The sequence below is a fragment of the Felis catus genome, chromosome C1 (genome assembly GCF_018350175.1).
Source record: "Felis catus isolate Fca126 chromosome C1, F.catus_Fca126_mat1.0, whole genome shotgun sequence".
In the NCBI taxonomy this organism is placed as follows: domain Eukaryota; kingdom Metazoa; phylum Chordata; class Mammalia; order Carnivora; family Felidae; genus Felis; species Felis catus.
Window position 1 is genome coordinate 214385698 of NC_058375.1, and position 24939 is coordinate 214410636.

General features: G+C 37.5%; 2 protein-coding genes across 12 annotated transcripts in view; one reads left to right on the forward strand and one right to left on the reverse strand.

Moving 5' to 3' along the window:
* GIGYF2 (GRB10 interacting GYF protein 2) overlaps nt 1-24939 on the forward strand; it is a 158535-nt gene that overhangs the window by 78690 nt on the left and 54906 nt on the right. For 6 of the 9 annotated variants that reach the window (XM_045034629.1, XM_003991263.6, XM_006935693.5 and 3 more), the window contains one exon: nt 21797-21976. In XM_045034629.1, coding sequence (XP_044890564.1) covers nt 21797-21976 — 180 coding nt within the window. Of the gene's footprint in view, nt 1-21796; nt 21977-22519; nt 23726-24939 lie in introns of those variants that run through there. The other 3 variants (XM_006935694.5, XM_019838882.3, XM_023259811.2) reach the window with 2 other exon arrangements.
* On the reverse strand, nt 1237-10992 carry KCNJ13 (potassium inwardly rectifying channel subfamily J member 13). Of its 3 annotated transcripts, XM_019838884.3 has the most exons (4): nt 10808-10971; nt 5736-5860; nt 5385-5627; nt 1237-3596 (listed from the first exon to the last, which is right to left on the reverse strand). In XM_019838884.3, the coding sequence occupies exons 2-4, from the start codon at nt 5842-5844 to the stop codon at nt 2974-2976; spliced, it is 975 nt and encodes a 324-aa protein (XP_019694443.1). In that variant the 5' UTR covers nt 5845-5860; nt 10808-10971; the 3' UTR covers nt 1237-2973. The 3 variants fall into 3 exon arrangements, with proteins under 3 accessions (XP_019694443.1, XP_006935757.1, XP_019694444.1); XM_006935695.4 differs by having other exon boundaries at nt 5385-5860; XM_019838885.2 differs by having other exon boundaries at nt 3373-3596; nt 5621-5860; nt 10808-10992.

The window sequence follows — 24939 nt, forward strand, 5'->3', positions numbered from 1 at the left end:
GCTGTGCACTTGTTCTCTCTCTCTCTCAAAAAAATTTGCTTTTGTATCTTCCACTCTTCAAGAATGGCAGTACTAAACTAGTTTGTTGGGGCAGAGTGATATATTGGTCACTTGTGAGGTGTTCTCTGACATCAAATTAAGATAATTTGAGTACTAAAGGTTTCAGAATGACTTGTTTTTAAAATTAAAGATGGTTTATATCCTGTATTTGCTTCTTCTATTGGAGAGAAATGTGTATATTTATAGACATTGGGACAAGAATTGTACATAATGACTATGAACACATCTATGGGGCAATGTGGAGGTAGAAAAAGGCCTGTGATACTGGAATTATAATTTCTATTCAGTAGGAATTATTGTTGCAGAGGGGGAGATCAGTTCTGGTGATGATCTTGTAGTATGATTCTCTGAGGATGCAATTGAAAGTTCATTAAATAAAAAATGATCCATTTGATACTAACAGGTTCAGCCTAATGTAATACCAGTTAGTGCATTTTGGTGTAAAATACTTTGAAGTAGACATAGCAGCTTTTGGTTATTAGGTGCTGCCTGCAGTAGGTATTATGGGCTTGTACATATATCAAAACTAGATGTTATGTTTTTAGTAACTGCTTGTGTAGTTTGTTGGGATTGTCATGCTTATCTGTATCAGTTTCCTAAATCATTTTTAAAGTTAATTCCAACGTGGTCTTCTTAGTCATGAATCTAAGGTAGCATCCTTGGGCTCCCAGGTGCCCCAGATTAGTGAGCTGTGTAGCCAGGAATTAGAGATGCTGTTCCCATCTCCCAGTAATCACCCCCTCTTTCCATTTGTACTCCCTTCTCCTGCCAAGGAGAATGGTATCTTGGCGGAAAACTTAATCCTTAATGTAGAAGCTGTGATTCACTGAAAGTAAGTGAAAGAATCATGAACAGTGCTTTCAGAAGCTTTAAGCCACCTAGACAGAAGTTTCTGATTTTCTGATTGCATTTCTTAGTTGTCTACTTGTGAAACATTTATCAAATAGCATTAGTATACCAACAGTTATTTTGGGGTGTGTGTAGGGGAAGTCACATCTAGTTTTCAGAGGCAGAGCTTATATGTACATTGTGTACTTTGAGAGTGCTCTGACTTGAATGGAGAACATGCTGTGTCTGCAGGGAGACTCATCCCAGATCTTTGGGCAGCTTCACCTAACTGTTGGGAGTTGTAATCTGTGTAAGTGATATAGAGCTCTTAGGAAAAAACATACCATGTAAATCTTTGATACTACTTTATTTTCACAGGTTAGGTGAATCTTGTTACTTTATTATAGAAATAAGAATTCCTGTTGTCTATATGGGTTATGACAGTCCTGGGTTGGAAAAAAAAAGTCTGTTGGTCTGGTTAGCATTTAAGGATGCCTAAAAGTTTCAAACAGCAAAAGTTTACAATAATTAAGTTTCTGTGTCCTTGACTTTTTTTTTTTTTTTTTTTTTTTTTTTTGCTGTTATCACGGTTTGACTACTCCAGAGCTCTTCTTTATTTGCTTTTCCTTTTGGTCAAAGAGTAGAAAAATGTGACTGCTACTCTGCCCTGCTTGTCACACCAGATTGCCTTTACGAGGCTAGTATTTATTCATGGGCCGATTCCTGGCTAGGTCATCACCAGTGGGGAGGGTTAATCTTTTACTTTTCCTACTAAACTTGAAGAAGGAGAATTACAGAAAAGAAGAGTAGCCACAAATCTACTTGAAATCTGATAGGGCGACTTTTTTGGTTCTTGTTTGCTTTGAAGACAGTTTTTTCTTTTTTTAAATCAAAATGAAGGCTATGCAGAGGGAATGGTTTTAAATTAAACTGGAGGTAAGGGAAAGCGTTCATCTAAGTATATATTAAATAAAAATTGAAGCAGAGAGAGAGTATAATTTTCATGGAGTATTAGATTTGGTAAGAAATAATAGAGTTTATCTAGTTCAACCTCCTACTGATGAATAAACACTCATTTTGTGTTTATAGAAAAAACTGTTTGAAGTTGGAAACAGGAATTTGGGTTTGAAAATACTTTGTTGCCTAATTATTTTTTGCTTTATCTACTGGAGATTTTTTTCCTATTTGAATTATGTATAAGTAAACCTTTATATCTACAAAAACTTAAATAGCTTTGCATTTATGAGTTATTTAGAGTTGTTGCATTGTTTTATACCATTGAATAGGTCATAGGTAAGAAGGGACTGTTTTTACTTAGAAGCCATTCAGATGAATAGTTGATTATGATTTTTAAATCACTGTTTGATAGTAGATATAATTTTGCATCTCCTTACAAAAATACCACCTTACAGGTTCCATTCAGGCTGGAGCTCTCACTTGATCTCATCACTTCTGCCACAAATATGTGAACATGTGCGTGTGTTTGGGTATAATGCCTTTAGAGCTACATATAAATCTCTCCATTGTTTTTCTTGTGAATTTTTTTGTTCTTAGATGTTAAAAATTAAGGGGGGGTAATACTTACTCCAGCTTTGTAGTATGAAGAACCAGAGGAATGATCTTTGTTGTCTTGAAAAAATAACACTTTTAAAAGGATGTTCGCTAAATGTTGTGAAATCATCATTCTACCCAGGGGGCTAGGTTTCAAACTAGACTGTTGCTTCAACTTGCAGATGAAAATGAGAGATTTGTGGTTGATCTTAGAGTTCGGCTGAGTTAAACTTTACTGTCCCGTTTTCCCTTCATTAGTGGTATCATCCACGTTACGATAAATTCACCAACTTGCTGTTATATAAATATCTGTCATGTTGAGATGCATTGATTTCAGCAGATAACCACAGATACAAACTTATAAGGTAGAATGTTAAATTTCCAGAATGTGTATTATTAGCTCAGCCATTTTTATGGGCATAGGCTTGTTACCATGATATCATCAGAGAGATGTAATCAGCATTGAAAAAAAAGTTATAACGAAGGAAAAGTAGCTGCATAATACATTAAAAAATAGGGTGCCGTGGATACATCTTATTCTGTCAGTCCTGTTTCAGAGATCTGAAAATTGTCCATGCTTTGTCCATTGATACGGATGTCCAGGTCAGTCCTGTTTGGGCTCTTGGAGACCACAGGAGTGGGAAGTTCAGGAACAGTCTTGTCAAAATTCTCCATCTTGATTTGGTATTCACCTTTGGAACCCCGGGTCAACAGAGATGCAAAACAGTGATGTAACATGATTTCGGAGGGTAGGTAGGATGTCCTCCTTTGGCATATTTCTCCAGTCCCTTCCTGCATTGCTGAGAGGAATACAACTAATTCAAAGTGCGGAGGATTTTCATGCTGGAGCAGAGTAGCCAGAGGACTTGATGGTATAATGGAGTGATAGTAGGTTAGTGGAAAGATAAAGAATGGACATTCCTCAGAATTGATGCCATCAAGGTGGAAGTCCACACTGGTCTGGTAGAGTTCACCGTTTTCTCTTTCCTGATAGAGTACAGCGGAGACCCGGACACTGGTTAGAGGGCTAGGTCGAGTGTTGGCCACTTGGAAAATTAGATTAGGTTTGCCATCTATGTGAGCTACTACTGCTAAGTCTGTAAAGCGAATTGAGAAAGCTCGATTTTTCGGCCGGGCAATCTTCGCCACAAAGGCACCTAAAGTAGAAACCATTGAATTTTTTTTAGAATGAACACTTGAAATATCAATACCTTTTCTGAATGAGAAGGGTATATCAAATAGTTACACATTCCTTGATGTGGTGCCTTCTAAGTGAGTCAAGAATTGAACACATTGTTAATTTGGGTAGTCTTACTTGCCTGAAGCATTTTTCAAAATGTACATACATCCTTATTTAAAAACTGTGATTTCAGAATGGTTAAGCAAAATTCACTTTGTTACAAAGAAATGTAACTGCGTCTTCTCATGTCTTATAAAATCAAATGGTCGTTTCCTACATTTCTGTCCCCACTTTAAAAAAAAGTAACAAGATTCACTTGTTACTAGAATTCATTTGTGATTTCGAGTTGAAGTAGAAATTAGATTTAGAGTAGAATGATTTGGGGTGGGGAATGGGACCAGTAGGATGAGGGATACACTGAGGAATTACTTAACGTGGAAACTTCTATAACTCCCCCCCCCTCCCCCCTTTATTAGAAGGTCTGCCCCTAAGGTGATTTCAGTGCACCTTTCAGAGTGCATCTTCTGTGTGCCCCCAACCTATAGGTTAGGGTTTCTTAACCACTTTTGTGCCACAGATCTTGTTGGCAGGCTGGTGAGGTCTATGGTCTTTGGACCTCCTATCAGATTATGCTTTAAATGCATAAAAATAAAATGCATATACAGGAAACCAAATGTACTGAAATCCAGTTGAACATTTAAGAAAATTATAGTACTATATGTGCTTTAATAAAGCATTCAACAACAAGAAAAAATGCATTCAACAATGAAATTTAGTTGTGGGTTTAATAGTGTACTTTTGAAGTATTGGAGTGTGATACGAAAATGCTGATACTATTTTTTTGTTGTTATTGCCTACATTTATAATGGAAGAAATGGCAAATTTCAGTTAGGGGTGAGTGAACAAAAATGCAAGTTTTCTCTAAGTTCTTGGATCCTCTAAATTTTATCTAATGACTGACCCAGTTAAAAAACCCTTGTAGAGCAGTTAAGTGATTTGTTACAGGTTATAAAGTTGGTTGGCAGCACAATGGACTTGACTCCAGATCACCCTTCATATGGCCCATTACTTACCTTTTCAGATTATCATTGGGTAGTGTGTTAAAGCCAGGTTTTCTTTTCGGGTTTTTTTTTTTTTTTTTTTAAACTGTATGTATCACTTATAAAAATGACACTAACCCTACTTTATTAGAAGAAAGTCTTATGTGTTAATCAGGTTTATATGTAAAATTTCATAATCTTTGTGGCCATATTTCAAGTTAAGTATGTGTATACTTGATCTCTAAATATGCTGACTGTGGTGCTCTGGGGTACTGGTGAATGTTGAGTAAATGTTGAACAGATGAACTCAGAGGAGGAAATTCTAACCCAGTAAAGGGGGAAAAAAATCAAATTCCTTTGTTAGATAAAATGATTGTCAAAATATGCATTGAACATATTTATTCACCTATTTAACAAAGCATTTAGCTTCTCTGAAGAATACCCTTTACATCTTCTGTTAATATATTTTTTTGGTATATGGTGTTGCTCGCAAGTTAGTGTCAGAATGACCCTTTCTTTTTTCTTATAGAGTTCTAATAGGTAAAATTTAAGAGTCAGGTTTCTTATAATTTCACCTATCACTTGGCCCCAGACTTTCTTTTCAATCATAGAAATTACCTGCTAATAACGCAAGTAAATGATTCTACAACACAGTTGTTTATAACTGTCGCCTCTCCAAAACACTTGTAATTTTTTTTTTTTTTTTTAAAAACAAAAACAATTACCTGTGATAAAAGCCTCTAGCATGAGGCCTAGTAGCATTTGTATGGCAAGTAAGGCGATTGCACTTGGACAGTCACCACTGGGGAACATGGTACCATAGCCAATTGTGAGTTGTGTCTCCAGGGAGAAGGAGAATGCAGCTGTGAAACTGGTGATGTACTTCACACAGATAGTGTGGTTTTCAGGTGGGGCATCATGATCTAGTTCCAGATCACCATTCATCTCCGCTAGAACATACCAGAGCACTGCAAAGACAAGCCAGTGGACAACAAAAGAAGCAGAAAAGACCAACATCATCCAGCGCCAGCGCATGTCCATTAGGATTCCCCAAGCATCTCGAAGATATACAAGACCTCTTTGGGCACCATCCATTTGCAGTGTGCTGTGGCCGTCCTTGGTGACCATCCTCCGGTACCTCTGAGTTAGGAGAGGAGCAGTAGCTTTGCAATTACTGCCATCCATCTTGGTCTGTAATTTTCTGAAGCCAAGAATAAGTTAGTAAGCTCTTAACTGTTCTATAGCTAATATTAATAAATTTTGAGACTTCATTCACTTTGTCCTGTTTTTGGAATGCTTCCCTAGCTACTGGGCCAGCTTTTCCAGTCTGACAGCTCTCTCTCCCCTCTTCCGTGAAGGGGGCATTTACTGACTAAGCCATTTGTATGCTGCCTCATCAGGGGCTGCCTTAGGATCTTCTTGTTTCTTTTGAATGGCTGTTAAACTATTGGCATTTTAATATTTTTGAGTATATTTTAAGATCCCTGAAAGTTGGGGATATGGTTTGTGGCTTGTCAGTGCCCCCTCTCTTGCAAGCGTCCAGGCAAAAGTAGCTGTTGATTTGACTAAACGTTATGTGTTTATCTACTTTTCATAATTAATAATTTAAAATTATGAGTAATTCATAATTAAGAGGAATAAGTTAAATATGTGTTCCTCTGTGTAAATAACTAGAAAGCATTTGGAAATGTAGTGTTAAGCTGTCTGCAAATATTTGGAAACCGAACTTCGTGCTAGGACAGGTCTAAGCATTTAGAGACCTATGGTTGTAATGTATACTTTTTTTAAATTAGCCTGTTGAAAGTTTTATGAATAGGCTTTATTTGTTTTTGTCACTTTGTGACCATTTTCATGGATTCTTTCCTTCTTGCTGCCCTCTGAATATTCTAGATTCTGATTTGATTGTTGGGTGGGGAGAGAATTACTTTCTTAAAAAAAAGTTTTTTTTTTTTTTTAATTTATTTTTGAGACAGAGACAGAGCATGAGTAGGGGAGGGGCAGCGAGAGAGGGAGACACAGAATCCGAAGCAGGCTCCAGGCTCTGAGCTGTCAGCACAGAGCCCAACGTGGGGCTCGAACTCACGGACTGTGAGATCGTGACCTGAGCCGAAGTTGGATGCTTAACTGACTGAGCCACCCAGGCGCCCTGAGAGAATTATTTTCTTGGTAAATAAGAAATTCCATGTAGAGATCGCTAGATAATGTTAGTTTTGAAAGTAGGTAAACCAGAAGAAGAAGCTTCAAGTGTAATGAACTAAGATAACCATTAAGGCACCAAATGGCAATTTTTAAAAGTTAATTAATATAATTAGTTTTTAGCTATAAACAGTTAAATTGTAAATCAGTGGGTATGCTTTTCTCTGTGTGGTGAAAAGAAAGCTAAGGTATGCTTTCTATGTGACTGTTCTTGCATGTGTCAAAAGCATCTTAAGACTTTTATGTAGAGCCTACCAGGAACAGAATGGGAATTGAAGCTTTGCATTTGACTCTGCCTAGCTGCTTCCTTCAGAAGTAGGTGTCCTTGAGAGTACTGCATTTCCCCTTCCTACCTTTTGAATGGCAGTGACGCTTAAGAAGAAGGGGACTAGAGGCATTGTTGCTTGGATCCTTCTTGTATCTAGGGACTTGGGAGTCTGTGGAGACTCCCTTCCTCTGTTATGGGAATTGGACATTGGCCAGCTGGATATATACTTTCCCTCCCTCTCCGCCCCCCCCCCTTCCCAAGGCTAATATAACATTTATTGGTGATAGTAGAGACATTCTCTTGTATTTTCTTCAGATCTGAATTACTGTCGGAACACGGAGATAATTGTTAAAATTTATTTAGAGTGGATAGCCATTTTAGTTTCATATTATAAACTTTAAAAAACTCTTAGGTCATTAATGCTTTATAATTCATTATTCTAACAAGTGGTCATTATCATTTAATGTATTTTTTTCCCTCAGCATGGCTATTTAATGACTCATTTTGCTACATTCTTTAAATGTTTTAGGAGACCTTATCTCTGCCCTTTTGAAAGTAACAACAGAAATAATAAAATTTTCGTAGGCACTTTGCTAGATGTTTTCATATTGCATTATCTTTAATTCTTTGGTATCTCAGCAAGGTAGACATTATTACCCCATTTTTCAGATGAGGTCACCAAGGATCAGACTAGGCAGGTGGGAGCCTTAGATTATTTATGTTATTATCCATGTCTGACTAACTTTACAAGTTAATTTTCTTACTACAAGAAGCTGTTTTGAAAGTTTGGTGAAATAAAAACCTTTCCCAAGGTGATTGGCATTGTATTCACAAGGCAGTCTTTGACAGCCAGATTTTTAGCACTTCTAGTAGATGTTCTTCCTGTCCCTACAACTATCTCAAGTATCTATCATAAACTGTTGTTAACTTCATACATGATTCTTCGGACGGTAACGATTAATAATATTAGTAATTGTAAGGCTATATTGTTTATTATGTGGCAGGAATCATACCAAACACTTTCATGTGTGTCAACTCATGTGAAGCCAGCAGGCAATGCCTGGCACAGAGTAACCTTTCAGTGCTAGTTGCTTTATTATTATTACTAATGCTTCTTAACTTTCACAGTAGTGCCATTATAATTCCCATTTTACAGATAGAGAAACTGAGGCGTAATGAATTTCCTAGGATCACAAAAGTAGTTAAGTGTTGGTGAATCCCACACCAAATCCAGAGTCAGCACTATATTGCTTAAAAAATAGACATTTTAATCCTGGTTAGCCTTTGTGAGTAATACTATGTTCTATTTGACTAGTTTTGTTTGAGTCATTACAGAATATTTGGTCTTCATGAATGCTTAGGTTCAACCCTGTGACTTTTAGGCAAGAAATTTATTTTCAGTTAAGGAATACATTTGTAAAATTTGAAGATTTGCACAGCTACAATTATTACATAGTTACATACAATTATTACATCTTTTGGATGTTACTAGATCAGTAGAAATTAAAACAAAGTGTGGAGAGGAGAGTTCTTAGTAGCATTGCCTACTTTGTATTTTTCCAGGGAGAAAATAATTGTTAGGATATATCATCATAATTTTATAAAAGAAAGGCATTTTGACACTCGAAGAAGGAGGATATAAGAAAGGATAGTTGTTGGCTGCCTTCAGAAAGGTTGTGAACCACTGCAGTGTCCTATATGGTTTCTTTTATTTTTTTTCTGATTTTCAGGTAAAATTGGTATGTAACATTATATTAATTTCACCTTTAATATTCCTTCCTGCTTTGTGTATAAAGGTCTATCATGGGCCTTGTAGCCCTGGTGCTTATTCCACCTAGGGAACTGCTGTCCTGGTGAATGCTACTAATTGTTTACTGTTTCACAGTAGTTTTTTTTTGGGGGGGGGGGGAGGGGAGGAGCTGCATGATTCTTAATTTTCAACCTACTTTATTAAATTCTAAAACTCATTATCTAGGGAGATAGCCTTTCTATGTGTATATATATACATATATATATATATATACATATATATATATATATATATATATACATATATATATATATATACACACTGTTGCTAACAAAATTATTATTATTTGGGCTTTTTCGGGGTTGTTACTTGTTACAGCTTTATAACAGTTAACTCTAGACTTCTACAATTTCATTTTTTCTCTTGCAATTAATCAATACATGAAAAACCCTGTGAACAAGGATGTCAAAAGGCTAATATCAAAACCATGAAGTTTTCTGGTTTTTATATATAAATCCTTGCTTGAACTTGTTTAGATTGTGTTGAGAAGTGGAGTAGTTGAGAGAAGTAAGATTTTGATCCCCACTTAACAGATTACCCTGAATACGTCCATCTTTGGATTCATGTAAACAGTATGGCTTAGCATAATGAAGACAAAGTGGGGAACCTAGCCTACCATGCTCTGGCTCTGTTGGTTACATAGCTGTGTCAGTTGGGCAAGCTACCCAATCCCCTTGGCCAGGCTTCCTTCTATTTAAAAACAGAAAAAGACAGGGAATTAAATAACACGGTCTCCTAAAACTCTGTGAATTTCTAAACTTCTGCTTCTTTCAACTGACCTAGGTTTCTTAGATGATTTTTTTTTTCTTTTCTCTCATGGTTTTACATTTGCTTACATGGTGCTTAAAAATTATATAATTGTTGCCTGATGTATATAGATTTTCTCTCCATCAGATTTAAAAAAGTGACTGATGGGCAGACATTATGTTTATACTATTACATTTCCAAGTAATTTTTATATCCCTACAGGTGTACAAATACTCTTTGAATATATTTGTCTTGGTTTGTATTTATATGATTCTCACTAACTGATCCCAATAGACAATAGAATTGAAGCTTGGGAAGGTTTGTTTGTATCTCCATGTGTGGGCTGGTAAAATATTTGTCCATTTATAAACTTTGGTGGAAAATACTACTTTATAAAAATGATAGTTTGGATCCTTCATTCTGGCTGTCAGGATTATTGATTCATTTTACTTTGTTGTAACATTCAAAATTATGTCTTTTGCCATATTGTAAGGTAGTAGTATCCTTCATGTTAAACAGTTGAGATAATAGGCTGTAACTACAAATGTTAAATGATCACAGTATTGCTCTGTATTTTTTTATGTCTGGTGTGAAAACTGATTGTACAGAGTCTTTTCTCTTCTACCGTCTATAATCAGGGCAGTGTGCTAACTCTTATATAAGCTCAGAGATTCTTGTATGTTTTAATTTCTTACTTGTAGAAGAATCTACTAATTTCAGTACTAATTTAAAAAGACATTGAAAATTAGATATTCATCACTTTTTTCATGGATTAAAAAAAATTTTTTTTTGGTCATTTGTTTCTGTAGGCTTATTTTGGATTTTTAAAATCGCTTCCAAAAGAAATATATCTATATATATTTTTAAAAGCCACTGAATTTTTTCTAGGGTCTTTCCTTTCTACTCATTTTTATATTATAATGGAGAGTTAGTATACACTGAATAAAACAAGAAAATTTCGTAATGCTTTCAGTAGGGCTATTATCCATTTCTAAAATTTAAGGAAAAAGAATAAAGAACCTTAATATATGACCCTGTAGGTAATATCTTTGTTTAAAGAGTAAAGATACTCAGTTTCTTTCTCTGTTCCTCTTAAGGAAAGAAATAATATTATTTCATGTACTCACCAGTTCTTTTGCTGGGTCAGCCTGTGTGCACAGGTAGGTAGGTCTTGAGAAAACCAGACTTGTGGAGTCTGTCTTTTTGGTAAGGTAATTTTAATCTACAAGCCTAGCTTTTAGGTTCTCTTCTTGGACTGGGTTTACAGTTCACATTCCTCTGTTTATAATGTCGTGGGGGCTAGTTTCAGCTGAAGCTGATGTGATTGGTCACTTAGTCTGCAGGGGGGCCAATTAGCTCTGATCATGTGGAAAAGAATGCTGGTTTGTTAGGAGGTCTTTCTTTACCCAACACAAACCTTAACAATTCTGGAGAAAGCCTCCAGAACTGACTTGGAGAAGGGGTGCATTTTTTCCCTCTAATCAGGACCGGTCTTTAGTAAGTTTGCATAATCTTACTTAAGAGTTTATTTGAAAGTTCAAAGGGATAAAATTCCCTGCAAGGTTTCCTTTCAGCCGTCTTTCCTTATATAGCATGTTGAAGTGTGAGATACTTCCTTTACTATTCTTTTTTTTCCCTCCATTTCTTTGGGGAAGATTTCCTTGGATAAGGAATTTTAGGCATGAATTAATGGATTGATCTTATTAGTTTTCTTTGCATATTCCATCTCACTAGAATGGCTACCACTAATTCTAGAACTGGGTAATATAGGTAATTTAGTTACCTGAATTTGGGGTGGGGGGTGGAGGGGCAAGGAAGCCGGCCTTCCCCCCCCCCCCCCCTCATTTTTTTAAGGCTGTGTGTAGAGATCTTGAATAAGAATAAACTTAATTGTTTGGTACCTGGCACTTATCTTTAAAAAACACACCTATGAGAAGGAGCTGAAGAATTTTCTTAAGGCATGTTTTAGTAATGTTTAGGGGATGATTTCCTGAGAAGCGTATAGTAATGTTCGGTAAAATGTAGCATTCAGGGTACAGAAAATTTAACTTAATTGTCTAAATAGTGTTTAGGTAGAAAATGTCTGTGATCTAATTTGTAGCAACCTTGAAAGAGCTGTAGGGTGGCTTTGTGTAATGCCTTTACTGAGCAGTACTTTTCTCCACCTCTGTTAGCTGCTGATTTGAAAACTTTGATCAAATGTCACATGTAAGAGGATCTGAGAAACAAAGGCTGTGATTGTTCAAAGTAAAATCATGGAAGGCCTGCTGGGAAAATTATTAATGTAGACCAATATAATGCTACTTAGAAGGTGAAATCCGCCTTTGTAGATTCCTTCCCCTCCCCCCACAATTAAAAAAAAAGTATTAATTCCTTCTTTGTTTTAGTAATGCCAAACATCTCAATGCAAGTTCAGACACAGCATTGGAAACTTTGACCTTTAGAACTAGAGAAGGTAAAAACATAAAGTAGGGGCTTGTGATGTGATGCTTGTTCCCTGCACACACTGGTAGGAATTATTTTTTATATCTATTGACAGTTGACTGATTGGGGGAGAAAAAGCCAGAGCACATATAATGTAACAATGCCTTTTAGAAAGTACTGGAGTGTATCTGCCATATGTCTTGCCTCCACATTATAGTAAACATTATGGTGAAGGATTTTAACCAAACTTAGAAGCCTCTTTCCATAATACACTGTTTCAGAATCTATTAAGGCAAAAATGATTTGGCAAAATATCTCAAGTGAAAAAGTATTCTCTTTCTGAATTTCTGCAATTTGAAAGTCTTGCTGTGGTCTATAGACCATGATTGCTAATTGTATGGATATTGTAGACCAGCTTTGGAGTGTCCACTCAGAAGCACAGTACTCCCATTAGAATGTCCTGAGCAGTTCAATTCATTTGTGGCTGAGGTTGCCAGGTCAACTGAGATGAAACTGATACTGCATAGATGGTATGTCAACTTTACCCCAAAATACACAGGCCTTCCATCTAAACAGAATTACTGATTTCAGTTGAGATGGCTCTGAAACATCTCTTCTATGAATAAACGTAAATGCTAGATATCTATTCATTGATTTATTTTTTAATGAAAAATTACAATGATTAAGCAAGGTGCCAAGAACAGATACATTCTTCTTTTTTTTTTTTTTTTTAATGTTTATTTTTGAGACACAGAGCACAAGCAGGGAGGGGCAGAGAGAGAGGGAGACACACAGAATCTGATGCAGGCTCCAGGGTCTCAGCTGTCAGCACAGAGCCCGATGTGGGGCTTGAAACCGTGAGCCATAAGATCATGACCCGAGCTGAAGTTGGATGCTTACCCGACTGAGCCATCTGAACGCCCCTGTTATTCTTTATTCAATTCAGTTCTCTGTCCCTAAAGGTGTTTGATTTTCTTTCTGACTAAAGTAATCCAGTATGCAGTCCATAATTGTACCAACTTGTACTTGGGAATAACAAAAGCTTTAGTCGAAATGTAGTGTCCTGCCTATGTGTGTACATGGATAATCTCTGAACTTTAAAATGTTAGCCCTAGTCTCTTAGGTTCTTTCGTACATAGTATACTTTCTTCAGAAGGTGCCTCATCCTTTTCCAGTTGTACATTCAAGCCCATCTACTGATCGTCGTCTTCCCCAGACGATCACACTACACCCAGTATACCTGGGTATAGTATACACCCAGGCAGTGTCTGGGTGTATACCAGCAGACAGCTGAGCATGAAGGATGTAGGGATATGGGGCATATTCAAATCACAAGAGGTACTTTTTCAAAGAGATTTTGATATGCTACAGCCCCTCTAGTCTCGCTTCTAGCCAGGAACTGCTGTGTTTTAAGGACCAGTGTTAATGAGTGGAGCAGATTGTTATCCCTTAGGGGTTAGGATGGGAGAAAGTTAGAAATCTCTGGATAGGAGATTTAAACTTCTCCATCCAGCCATCTTGAGTTTGTTTACAATTAATTGTGGGGGGAAAAAGTAAATATCAACACTTGGATGGAATTTCCTTTCACTATTTTCTCTGGTATCAGAAAATATTTTTAGTGTTGATCAGAGAATATATATCTGAATAGAGGAATACAAAGTTTCTTACTAGAAAAATTTGCACATAAACAAGCTTCAAAGTCTGTCCCACAATTCCATTTTTGCTTTTGGAGTTTGGGCACTTGTAAGTTCCAAGTCTCACAGCTGTAGATTTTATTGGCTGAGTGCCTCTTTGCTCCATCTGAAGTTTTCCATAAACACCATTTTTGGCTGTGAGTCAAACATGCACACAGGTGCCCTTTTACTGCTCCTTCTCCTTAGGAAGTCTACTCAATTAGACCAGACTAAAACCAATATTACATTTTAATTTAATTTTATTCTTAGAAGAGTCCTATCTAGACTTAATACATTAAGTCAGAAACAACCAAGTATTAACTGCCATTGAGAAAATGTTTATATATGTCGTACATTTGCATTTTAGCACCTTTTATACATCTCCAGTTACTGTTGATATAAGAACATAACAACATAACATGTATTACAAAGGTAGTATAGTTTGGTCGTGAAATATTATAAAGGTAGTATAGTTTGGTCGTGAAACAGTCATGTTTGCTACATTGACTAGAAGAAAATACATTTTAAATTTGTGTTTCTTTATCTTTTGGAGGTCATAGATACCTTTAAGGCTCTTACAAAAACCTAGACCCTGGGGCGCCTGGGTGGCTCAGTCGGTTAAGCGTCCGACTTCGGCTCAGGTCATGATCTCACGGTCCGTGAGTTCGAGCCCCGCGTCGGGCTCTGTGCTGACAGCTCAGAGCCTGGGGCCTGTTTCAGATTCTGTGTCTCCCTCTCTCTCTCTGACCCTCCCCCATTCATGCTCTCTCTCTGTCTCAAAAGTAAATAAACGTTTAAAAAAAAAAAAAAACAACCTAGACCCTTTTCCTTCTAATTCAGGGATTCATAGCTGCTATGTTCATGTATTAACTATAGGTTAGGAATATTTGAGTCAGGTATTAAATTTATAAATTATTCAATTACATTTACTTCTAAGTCTTGTTTATAAGTTAATCTGTTAAGATTTTAAGATGAAGTCAAAATATGTGGTTACTCAGCTTTATTGTGATGCTGATGTTAATGGAAGGAGGCAGTCTTTGGTTTGAAATGCTAGGGAGGGTCTTGTGGGTGTCCTCACTGGCCACTGTGGGATTCTGGAATTTGTGGACACGAAAAGAACTTTAGATATCATCCTTTAAATTGCCCAGGGATGACTTTTAATATTTAGCTTTTATTTTAAATTATATCAGTAATATACAAATGTATGTGTTTTTTAAAACAAACTATAGAGATGACATTCCCTTTAATACTTTCACTCCCCACCCAAATCTACACAGGTACAAATCTGTAATCATTTAGGTTGTAAAGGATTAATTATTTTAATGTTTTAGAATAGTTCTTGCATGCAGTGTAATTATTAGTTGTATTAGTAGTAATTGGAATAGTGTGTGCATTATATATACAATTTATTTTTAGATTTTATTTTATTTTTCTTTAATTTTTTTTTTTTTACCATTTATTTATTATTGAGGGACAGAGAGACATAGAGCATGAGCAGGGGAGGGAGGGGCAAGAGAGAGGGAGACACAGAATCTGAAGTAGGCTCCAGGCTCTGAGATACCAGCACAGAGCCCGATGCAGGGCTTGAACTCACAAACTGGGAGATCATGACCTGAGCTGAAGTCAGTTGTTTAACCAACTAAGCCACCCAGGCACCCCTAGATTTTAAGTAAACTCCATACCCAACATTGGGGTTGAGCTCACAACCTCCTCCATCAAGGGTGCCAGCCAGGTGCTCTGGAAATGTGTGTTTATTGGATGGTGCTTGAAGTCATTTTTTTTCTCTTCAAAATAATTTTTAGAGTAAAATATTTATATTGAAGAAACTGGTCGTAACATTTTTTCAAGGGTATACATTTTGACATCATTTCTGCTAGAAGATTAACACATTTAGTTCCATCTTCCCTTTTTAGAGATGTTGGTAGTCTTTGTCTCCAAGCTGTACCATGCATGGTATGTCTGTTGCCCTTTTAGAGTTTGTTAGACTTTGGTCCCAGAGCTTCCACTTTCTGTGTTAGTTTTTCTGGAATTTTTTGCTCCTTCCAATGGGTTAAGTTTGTGAGTAAACCCAGGATTAAACCTATGACTTACTCACATAAGTGAGTAAACCTATGTTTTCTTTTCTTTTCTTTTCTTTTCTTTTCTTTTCTTTTCTTTTCTTTTCTTTTCTTTTCTTTTCTTTTTTTTAAATTTTATTTTTTAAAATTTACATCCAAATTAGTTAGCATATAGTGCAACAGTGATTTCAGGAGTAGATTCCTTACTGCCCCTTACCCATTTAGCTTATCCCCCCTCCCACAACCCCTCCAGTAACCCTCAGTTTGTTCTCCATATTTATGAGTCTCTTCTGTTTTGTCCCCCTTCCAATTTTTATATTATTTTTGCTTCCCTTCCCTCATGTTCATCTGTTTTGTCTCTTAAAGTCCTCAGATGAGTGAAGTCATACGATTTTTGTCTTTCTCTGACTGACTAATTTCACTTAGCATAATACTCTCCAGTTCCATCCACATAGTTGCAAATGGCAAGATTTCATTCTTTTTGATTGCCGAGTAATACTCCATCGTTTATTTATACCACACCTTCTTTATCCATTCATCCATCGATGGACATTTGGGCTCTTTCCATACTTTGGCTATTGTTGATAGTGCTGCTATAAACATTGGGGTGCATGTGTCCCTTTGAAACAGCACACCTGTATCCCTCGGATAAATGCCTAGTAGTGCAATTGCTGGGTCGTAGGGTAGTTCTAGTTTTAGTTTTTTGAGGAAGCTCCATCCTGTTTTCCAGAGTGGCTGCACCAGCTTGCATTCCCAGCCTATGTTTTATTTCTAATTTGGGCACCACTCAGCTGTGTGTCCTTGGGAAACCCCCTACAGGTATCTCGTTCCACATAAGAACGATAGAGATGATGATGTTTAACTTAACTCTTGTTATTACAAGGATTAGATGCAGTTTTTCAACTATAATAATCAGGACATGTGTGTCCCTGGGCTATGGACCTGGCGAGTAGGTGCTGTGTCTAAGTCTCTTCTTTATTTTTGATACTACATCTTTAATTGTATTTGTCCATACAGGAGGCAGTCACGTTAATGTTTGCTAGAGGTTTGAGTAAGACAAACAGGTAAAAAATGGTAAAGTAGTGCTATTTCCCTGGAAAAATATTTGGTACTACTAAAGTTGAATATACCTTATTTCACTAATTGGTATATACCAACAGAAATGCAAACATATGTTCCCCAAACTTCATATTCAAGAATGTTCATAGCAGCACAGTTCATAATAGCAAAAAACTAGAAACAACCTAAATCAGCAGCAGAATAATATATATTGCAGTCTGTCCTTACAGTGAGATCATATACAGCAGTGCAAAAGAACAAGCAACTGTTCTTTGTATTAATGTGGATGAATCTTCCATGTGTAGCCATTTGTATGAAAAAGTTGAGAATCGGCAAAACTAGTCTTTAGAGAGAAGAATTGGAAATAGTGCTTACCTTGGGAAGGGTTGACTGGTGGGACATAAAGACTTTTGAGAGCTCCTGATATTTTCTTTTTTTAAACCTTAGTTATGTGGGGTGTCTGGGTGGCTCAGTTGGTTAAGGATGTGACTTCGGCTCAGGCCATGATCTCGCGGTTGCTGGGTTTGAGCCCCGCATTGGGCTGAGTGACTACTGTCAGCACAGGGCCAGCTTCAGATTCTCTGTCTCCCTCTCTCTCTCTGCCCCTCCTGCACACTTGCGCGCACACTCTCTCTCCTTCTCAAAAATTAAAAAATAAAATCTTTTATGTGGATATATTTGCTTTATGGAAACTCTTGAATTGTACATTGGTGATTTATGGACTTTTTGGCAAGAATGTTACATACTTCAGTAATAAGTTTTCACAAAGGGATGGGGAGGGGAGGAGTGAAGTCCACTTAAAAGTTCTTGAATTTGTTTCACCCTTCTCTTGTGAAGATGACAACTCCCGAAGGCAGAGCTCCACCTACCTTGCACTTGCATGTGGGGTATGTGACATGTCAAAATTACATTATTCTGGCTTTCCTTGGTTCACTGCAGTTATTAATTATGTAGTATTTGACGTCAAAAAATATATTGCAGTTTTTAGGAATTGTTTTCTGGAAACAAACACCCAGTAACAAAATTTGAACCCCATTGTTACAGAATTTTTAACCTAGAATGGGCCAGTGTGGCTGTAAATTCAGGCAGCTTTACATAACACACACACACACACACACACACACACACACACACACACACACCCTCCCTCTATCAAATTGGGAATGGTCTTCCCTCCCCCTCCCCCTCCCCCTCCCCTCCCCTCCCCCTCCCCTCCCCCCTCCCCCTCCCCCTCCCCCTCCCCTCTCCCTCTCCCTCTCCCTCTCCCTCTCCCTCTCCCTCTCCCTCTCCCTCTCCCTCTCCCTCCCCTCTTCCTTTCCTTCCCTTCCCTTCCCTCTTCCTTCCCTTCCCTTGCTTCCTGTCTGTATATAGATCAGAATTGGGGCCAAAATTTAAAATTAAATGTAGGGACTACAAGATCTTTATTCTTTCTTCAGGACTGTGCTTTTCTGTATCTTCAGAATATCTGTCTCAAATCCTCTTTTGGAACAAGGAGTAGCATAGTTATTCAAACTTTATGAGGTTGAAAATTATGACATAATTTTCGTAAGTAGAAAAGCCAGATTTTTTTCTTCCTGTATTTTCCCTATTTTTACCCTGTCCATTTTTTAAAAGATTATATTTTATTTAAAAATTTTTATAATTATTATTTCTTTTACTTTAGAGAGAGAGAGAGCAGGGGAGAGGGGCAGAGGGAGAGAGAGAAACCCAAGCAGGCTTCAGGCTCAGTGAGGAGGCTTTTGTGGGGCTGATTCCCATGACCTTGGGATCATGACAAGCCAAAACCCGGAGTCGGATGCCCGACTGACTGAGCCACCCAGGCACCTCTTAAGATTTTATTTTTGAGTAATCCCTGCATCCAACGTGGGGCTCAAACTTAGAACCCCGAGATCAAGAGTCACACACTCTACCAACTGAGCCAGAAAGGTGCCCTGTCCTGTCCTGTTTTTTATATTTTTCTTATTCCTAGGTACTAATATGAAAAATATATATAGGACTTACAAAGGTGAAGAAGCTGTTAATTTAGAATAAAAATGCAAATAACATAAATGGACGTAAGATTAGTAAACAATATGAAAAATCTTTGATATGAAAAATTCATCTTTTTTTTTTTTAATTTTTTTTTTCAACGTTTATTTATTTTTGGGACAGAGAGAGACAGAGCATGAACGGGGGAGGGGCAGAGAGAGAGGGAGACACAGAATCGGAAACAGGCTCCAGGCTCTGAGCCATCAGCCCAGAGCCTGACGCAGGGCTCGAACTCACGGACCGCGAGATCGTGACCTGGCTGAAGTCGGACGCTTAACCGACTGCGCCACCCAGGCGCCCCGAAAAATTCATCTTTGAGCCACATTAGTATACCATTTTTATAACTGTTAAAGTAGTAAAGGTTTTAAAAGGATAGCTGCACTTAGTGTCCATAATGTAAAATGGTGTGGTGATTTGACCCTTTTTTTTGAGGGGGATAAAGTCGTGTCAGTGGATGAAGTCTGTCATTTCGCTAGTAATTTCACTCTTTTGAGGGTTTTTTTCAGAAGACCTAGTTCAGAAAAGCAGATATATCTTACTTTATCTATAGTTCACAGAAAATTGATGATAAAGTAAATGTCAAGTGTAGTAGATTATGCAGTAGCACCAAGGTATACCTAGTGTATATATATACCCACTTGTATTGTTAGGACAATGTAGAATCACAGAGAAATATTTGCTATACATGAAGAGTAGATTATAAAATAGTGGGTGTACTGATTACAGCTATATAAAAATACAAAGTTATGTAAAAGCTAGCTATGGATAGAGTTCTGTTTCTCAGATTGAGGGATTACTAGTATTTTTATTTTTAATTTTCTTATTTTGCAGTGTATCCTCTGTTAGAAAGAATTAGTGACCAGTTTTTGTTGAGTTAAACATTTTACCATTCATGCTCTTTGCTTACTTTGGTACATTCATTACTTTTTCAAAGGCTTAGTGTAAAAGTAGGTGAAACATAGTGAGTGTTTGTGTGGCTCATCCATCATGTGATTACTGCTGTATTCCCAAATTATTGCATGGTACCTGGCACATATTGCTTGTGACTGACTGTTTACGTGGGTTGAAGGCCATTTCCCATCATGTATCTATGTGTCTCTTATCTATCTCTTTTTATGTGTTAGGGATTTCTTTAGGTTTCTTTTTTTGAGTGTAGCTACATTTTTCATCAAGTTATGTCAGCAGATGTGGTACTCTGTAAAATGGGTTGCCCCTCTTCTTCTGAGCAAGAGAACCTGGAAGGCCTTCTAACCCAAGGGCAGACATGGGATATCTGTACATGAATTCATAAAACTTGGCACTTAATGTGTAAGAAATATTTGTTGAATGTGTCAGAAGATCAATATTTGAATCCTGTCCATGCTGTTCAAATAGTAGTGTGTAAAAACACTTAAAAATGAGTGTTTTTATTATCTGTGGCTGTGTAACAAAATTACCTCAAGACTTAGTGGTGGCAAACATTTATTATCTTAGTTTCTGTGGTTCAGGAAGGAGCAGCATAGCTGGATGGCTTTGACCCGAGTCTTTCATGAGGCTGTAAGGCTGCTGTCAAGGTGTTAGCCGGGGCTGCAGTCATCTGAAGGCTTGACTGGGGTTGGATCCATTTTCGAGCGCACTCATGTGGCTGTTGGCACGCCTCAGTTCTTTGCCGTGTGAGCATGGCAGCTGGATTGCCTCAGAGAGAGCATCCCAGGGGGCATTCACAGTTGCTTGTGACTTAATATTTGTTGGCAATGACATCTTATCACTTTGTGCTGTATTCTCTTTGTTGGGAGCAAGTCAGTAAGTGAAGCCCACGCTTCGGGTGAGGGGATTACACAAAAGCCAGAAGGCAGGGCTTGTTGGGGGCTGTCTTAGAGGCTGCCTGCATAAGAAAGCAGATCGTATTCTGCCCAGCAAATTCTTGCACCCCCCATTCCCCCGTTTCCAGGTATTTTATCCTTCAAGAGAATAATAAGCTAGTAACAACCTAATAGCTGTTTGGGCAGACAGGATATTGAATCTCACTACATATGAAATGGCATATAAGAGAATGACAAAACATTAGAATTCCCTCATTTTCAGATGGAACTGTACAACATTCTTTCACTTTCACTGTGGTTTAGTGAAAAGAATTGAGGCTGTCACTGAAGTATATGTAACTTTAATTGTTACAAATGGAAGATATCAGTGTATGTTCTGGATTTTCAACTAATGTAAGATTTTATATCATCTGTTACGAATTGTGTTAGAACATGTAGGGTGGTGACTAAAGAATTTGCACAGTTTGGATTTGTCTTGTCCTTTGAAAATACCAGTTTTGTTTGCTTGGTGTATACCAGTCTCTCTTTCATCATTAATAGACTCTTAATTTGCATTAGGTTACACATAGCTTAGCTTTGAATTCTTTTCAAAAGCAATTTGTCTGTCTATAATGTAATAGGTGTTAGAGTGAATGAAAAATTTTAGTTCACACTCTCTACCTTTGAGTTTACAGTGTGTTTTAGGATAAAAGACCAGTTGAATTTCACAGATACCCTATTTAGGCAGAATCGCCAGTAGAAGTTAAATTAAATTAAGATATGTCATATAATTGAAAATCTTATATGACTTAAAAAAAAGTAGTACGTGCTGGGTGAGGTAGGTTGATTCACTTTTCATTGCATACCCTTTTTTTTTTTTAATGCATGTATTATCTGAAAAATAATTGCCCAGTCTGTGAACATGAAACTTTAATAAATGTATCTAGTAATCTATGCACATACCTGCAGTTATTTCATTTACACTGCCTGAATGTTGAAATTGACACATTTGCACAAAAGCTTGATTTGGGCAGTCCAGCCTCTTTTCAGAATCCTCAGTGGCCAAGGCACATGGTTATTTATTTTCATTACAGGGAGACCAAATTTTGAGGAAGGTGGACCAACATCAGTGGGAAGAAAGCATGAATTCATACGATCAGAAAGTGAAAATTGGCGCATTTTTAGAGAGGAACAAAATGGAGAAGATGAAGATGGAGGTTGGCGACTAGCTGGATCAAGAAGGGATGGAGAGAGGTGGCGGCCACACAGTCCTGGTAAGAGATCTGAGTGAGGGCACAGGGACCAAAATAAGTGAGTATTTAATAAGGAAATTTTTACAGATTAAGCAGGAAAGGTAAGCTGGTAAAGAGGCGCCAATTACTTTATGTCATTGTACTCAGGCTTATTACTACAAAACATTTTCTTTCTTTCTTTTCTTTAATTTTTTTTTGTTTATTTATTATTATTTTTTTAATTAAAAAAATTTTTTTTTCAACGTTTATTTATTTTTGGGACAGAGAGAGACAGAGCATGAACGGGGGAGGGGCAGAGAGAGAGGGAGACACAGAATCGGAAACAGGCTCCAGGCTCTGAGCCATCAGCCCAGAGCCCGACGCGGGGCTCGAACTTCCGGACCGCGAGATCGTGACCTGGCTGAAGTCGGACGCTTAACCGACTGCGCCACCCAGGCGCCCCAATGTTTATTTATTTTTAAGAGTGAGAGAGACAGAGCGGGAGCAGGGGAGGGTCAGAGAGAGAGGGAGACACAGAATCAGAAGCAGGCTCCAATCTCTGAGCTGTCAGCACAGAGCCCAACATGGGGCTCGAACTCATGGAACATGAGATCATGACCTGAGCCGGAGTCGGACGCTTAACTGACTGGGCCACCCAGGTGCCCCGACAAAACATTTTCAACATGAAAGTTCCCCACATCTATTCATTTGATGAAAATCATCTTTATTTTTCTGGAGCAAATAGTGTTAATGGGAAGCACCTACCCTTAACTGCAAAAATGTAAGAGGGTTTCATTTGGTTTTGTTTAATGCTAAATCTATCTTTTTCAGCATTGCTTTAAAACTTACAAATGTATAATTATATGCTCACTAAGGAATATGTGCTCCTACTCAAATGGGTATTTTTCCTGCGTAATAAAGGATTTATTCTTTCAAATTGTTTTTTGTCCTGAAAATGTGATTTAAGCTTATTTGAAGAATAAACTTTAAACCCAGGTCAAAAACGTAATCACAAGTTCATTCTTTTGTCCTTCTAACTTTAGAAAAAGGAGAGAGAAGAGTAGTGATTAGTGGTTTTGTAAGTTCTTCTGTTTGACTCTTAAGAATGCTTCAAACTGTTCTTCCCTGACATTAGATATGCTGGTAATTGAAGACACTGGTGCTTTGTGTCAAAGTTCATCCCCTACCAAAGTGCTGATTCCATGCCTCATGATAATCAGATGCCACTGTAGTTTGAATCGTGGGGTCATGCAGAACTGAAGCTTACAGAGTGTATATTTGCCTTCTGAATTTCATGTGCGTAACATTATTTTAGCTGTCAACCATATGCCAAAGAAGCTTACTTTTCGTAGAAGAAATCATAAGCAAACTGGTTGCATTTACATTTTAAAATCAAATTATTAGCCAAGTCACTAGTCTCGGTCTGAGTAAACATTATAACAAACATTCAGAGCGCTTTATGTACTTGTAGATAGGTAGAAACAGAATGAAGTTGATCTTTGGATAGAGTTTTGATGCTTTCATCACAACTCCTCATGGCTGCCTCATGGGTGAGTTTTCTGTCATTAGTAGGCATTGTTTACATCACAGTTAACTAGGCAGTTCTCATCAGTCTGTGTGCTGGGCAACCAAATGTTGTAGTTCTCTTCAAGGCATCACAGCATTTTGTGCTGAGCTTGCCTGTAAGCAAAAGGATTTGTAGACTATGTTCCCAACAAGCATTCAGTGAAAGAATGGACAGGATCTGGACTGAGCGAGAAGAAAAATTCCAGCTGATCAAAAACAAACAAGGTGAATGTTTTGGAAGATCAACATTGTTTGTGAGCCCAAACATCTGATGTTGATTCTTAATAGAATCCCTTTAATAAAGGAGATGAAGTAAAATTTTAGTGTATATTCTACCACTGACCCTTTTCACCCCACACCCCAGCAACTTCGATTTTGGCTAGATGTTATCTTTTTCTTAAGTCTTTCTCCCTGATACGTGATTTTCATGTCCAATTTATTTGTCATTAAGTTAACAATTTCCCCAAATTTTATATTGGTATATTTTTGAAAGACAGTTTGGGGTATATAATGATACATGGGGCTGAAAAATCAGTGGAAATAGCATTTTTTAAAAAGGACACCATCTGCTTTTTCAACCAAGCATATTAAAAGTTAAGTCTGATTATATCAGTTGTATAAATTACCGTTAACATTTCTTAGATTATACTTTATTCTTTTATGATTTGATTCAAAGTTTAAATATAATGGTTTTGACTGATTTTTTATAAAAATTGTAGCACGTATATGTTGGAAAGCCTTAGAAGCAGTGATCAGTCTTAATAAGCTATAGATGTGCCTTATCTGCTATGTTTGGTTTAAGTAGGGCTCAAAATTGGATACGTATGGAGATGCAACTATTAAGGTAGGGACAGCTAAGCATCCACTCTGGGAAGTGAACTTAAGAAATTCAGTAAGAGGAAAACATGAGCCAGATGCCTAGAAGGATAGATTCCTATCATGGTGCATACTTAACAGACGGTTTAGAAATGATAGTAGTAGAGAGAGTTCTCAGGAATTCAGCACTGGATCATGAATACTTCTTTTGAGTAATGATTCTAGGTTTGCATATAAGCAAACTGGATATAAAGCTCCTTAGTTTTCATAGAAGGCAATAGTTGTTGTAAGTAAAGGAGTGTGGGAATAATGTTTCTTATCTTTTTTGTGAGTGACTTACAAGTAGCTGCATCTATTGGGCTGATGTTTGCCTTCTTATTCTCAGTTTGAATTTTATTTATTTATTTTTTTAATTTTTTTTTTCAACGTTTATTTATTTTTGGGACAGAGAGAGACAGAGCATGAACGGGCGAGGGGCAGAGAGAGAGGGAGACACAGAATCGGAAACAGGCTCCAGGCTCTGAGCCATCAGCCCAGAGCCCGACGCGGGGCTCGAACTCATGGACCGCGAGATCGTGACCTGGCTGAAGTCGGACGCTTAACCGACTGCGCCACCCAGGCGC

Coding starts and splice junctions, on each gene's coding strand:
- KCNJ13 (XM_006935695.4), bottom strand. CDS start 5,844: ATGGATGGCAGTAATTGCAAAGCTACTGCTCCTCTCCTAACTCAGAGG. Junction 3,597..5,384: donor GCTAGAGGCTTTTATCACAG/GTAATTGTTTTT, acceptor TTTCTACTTTAG/GTGCCTTTGTGGCGAAGATT.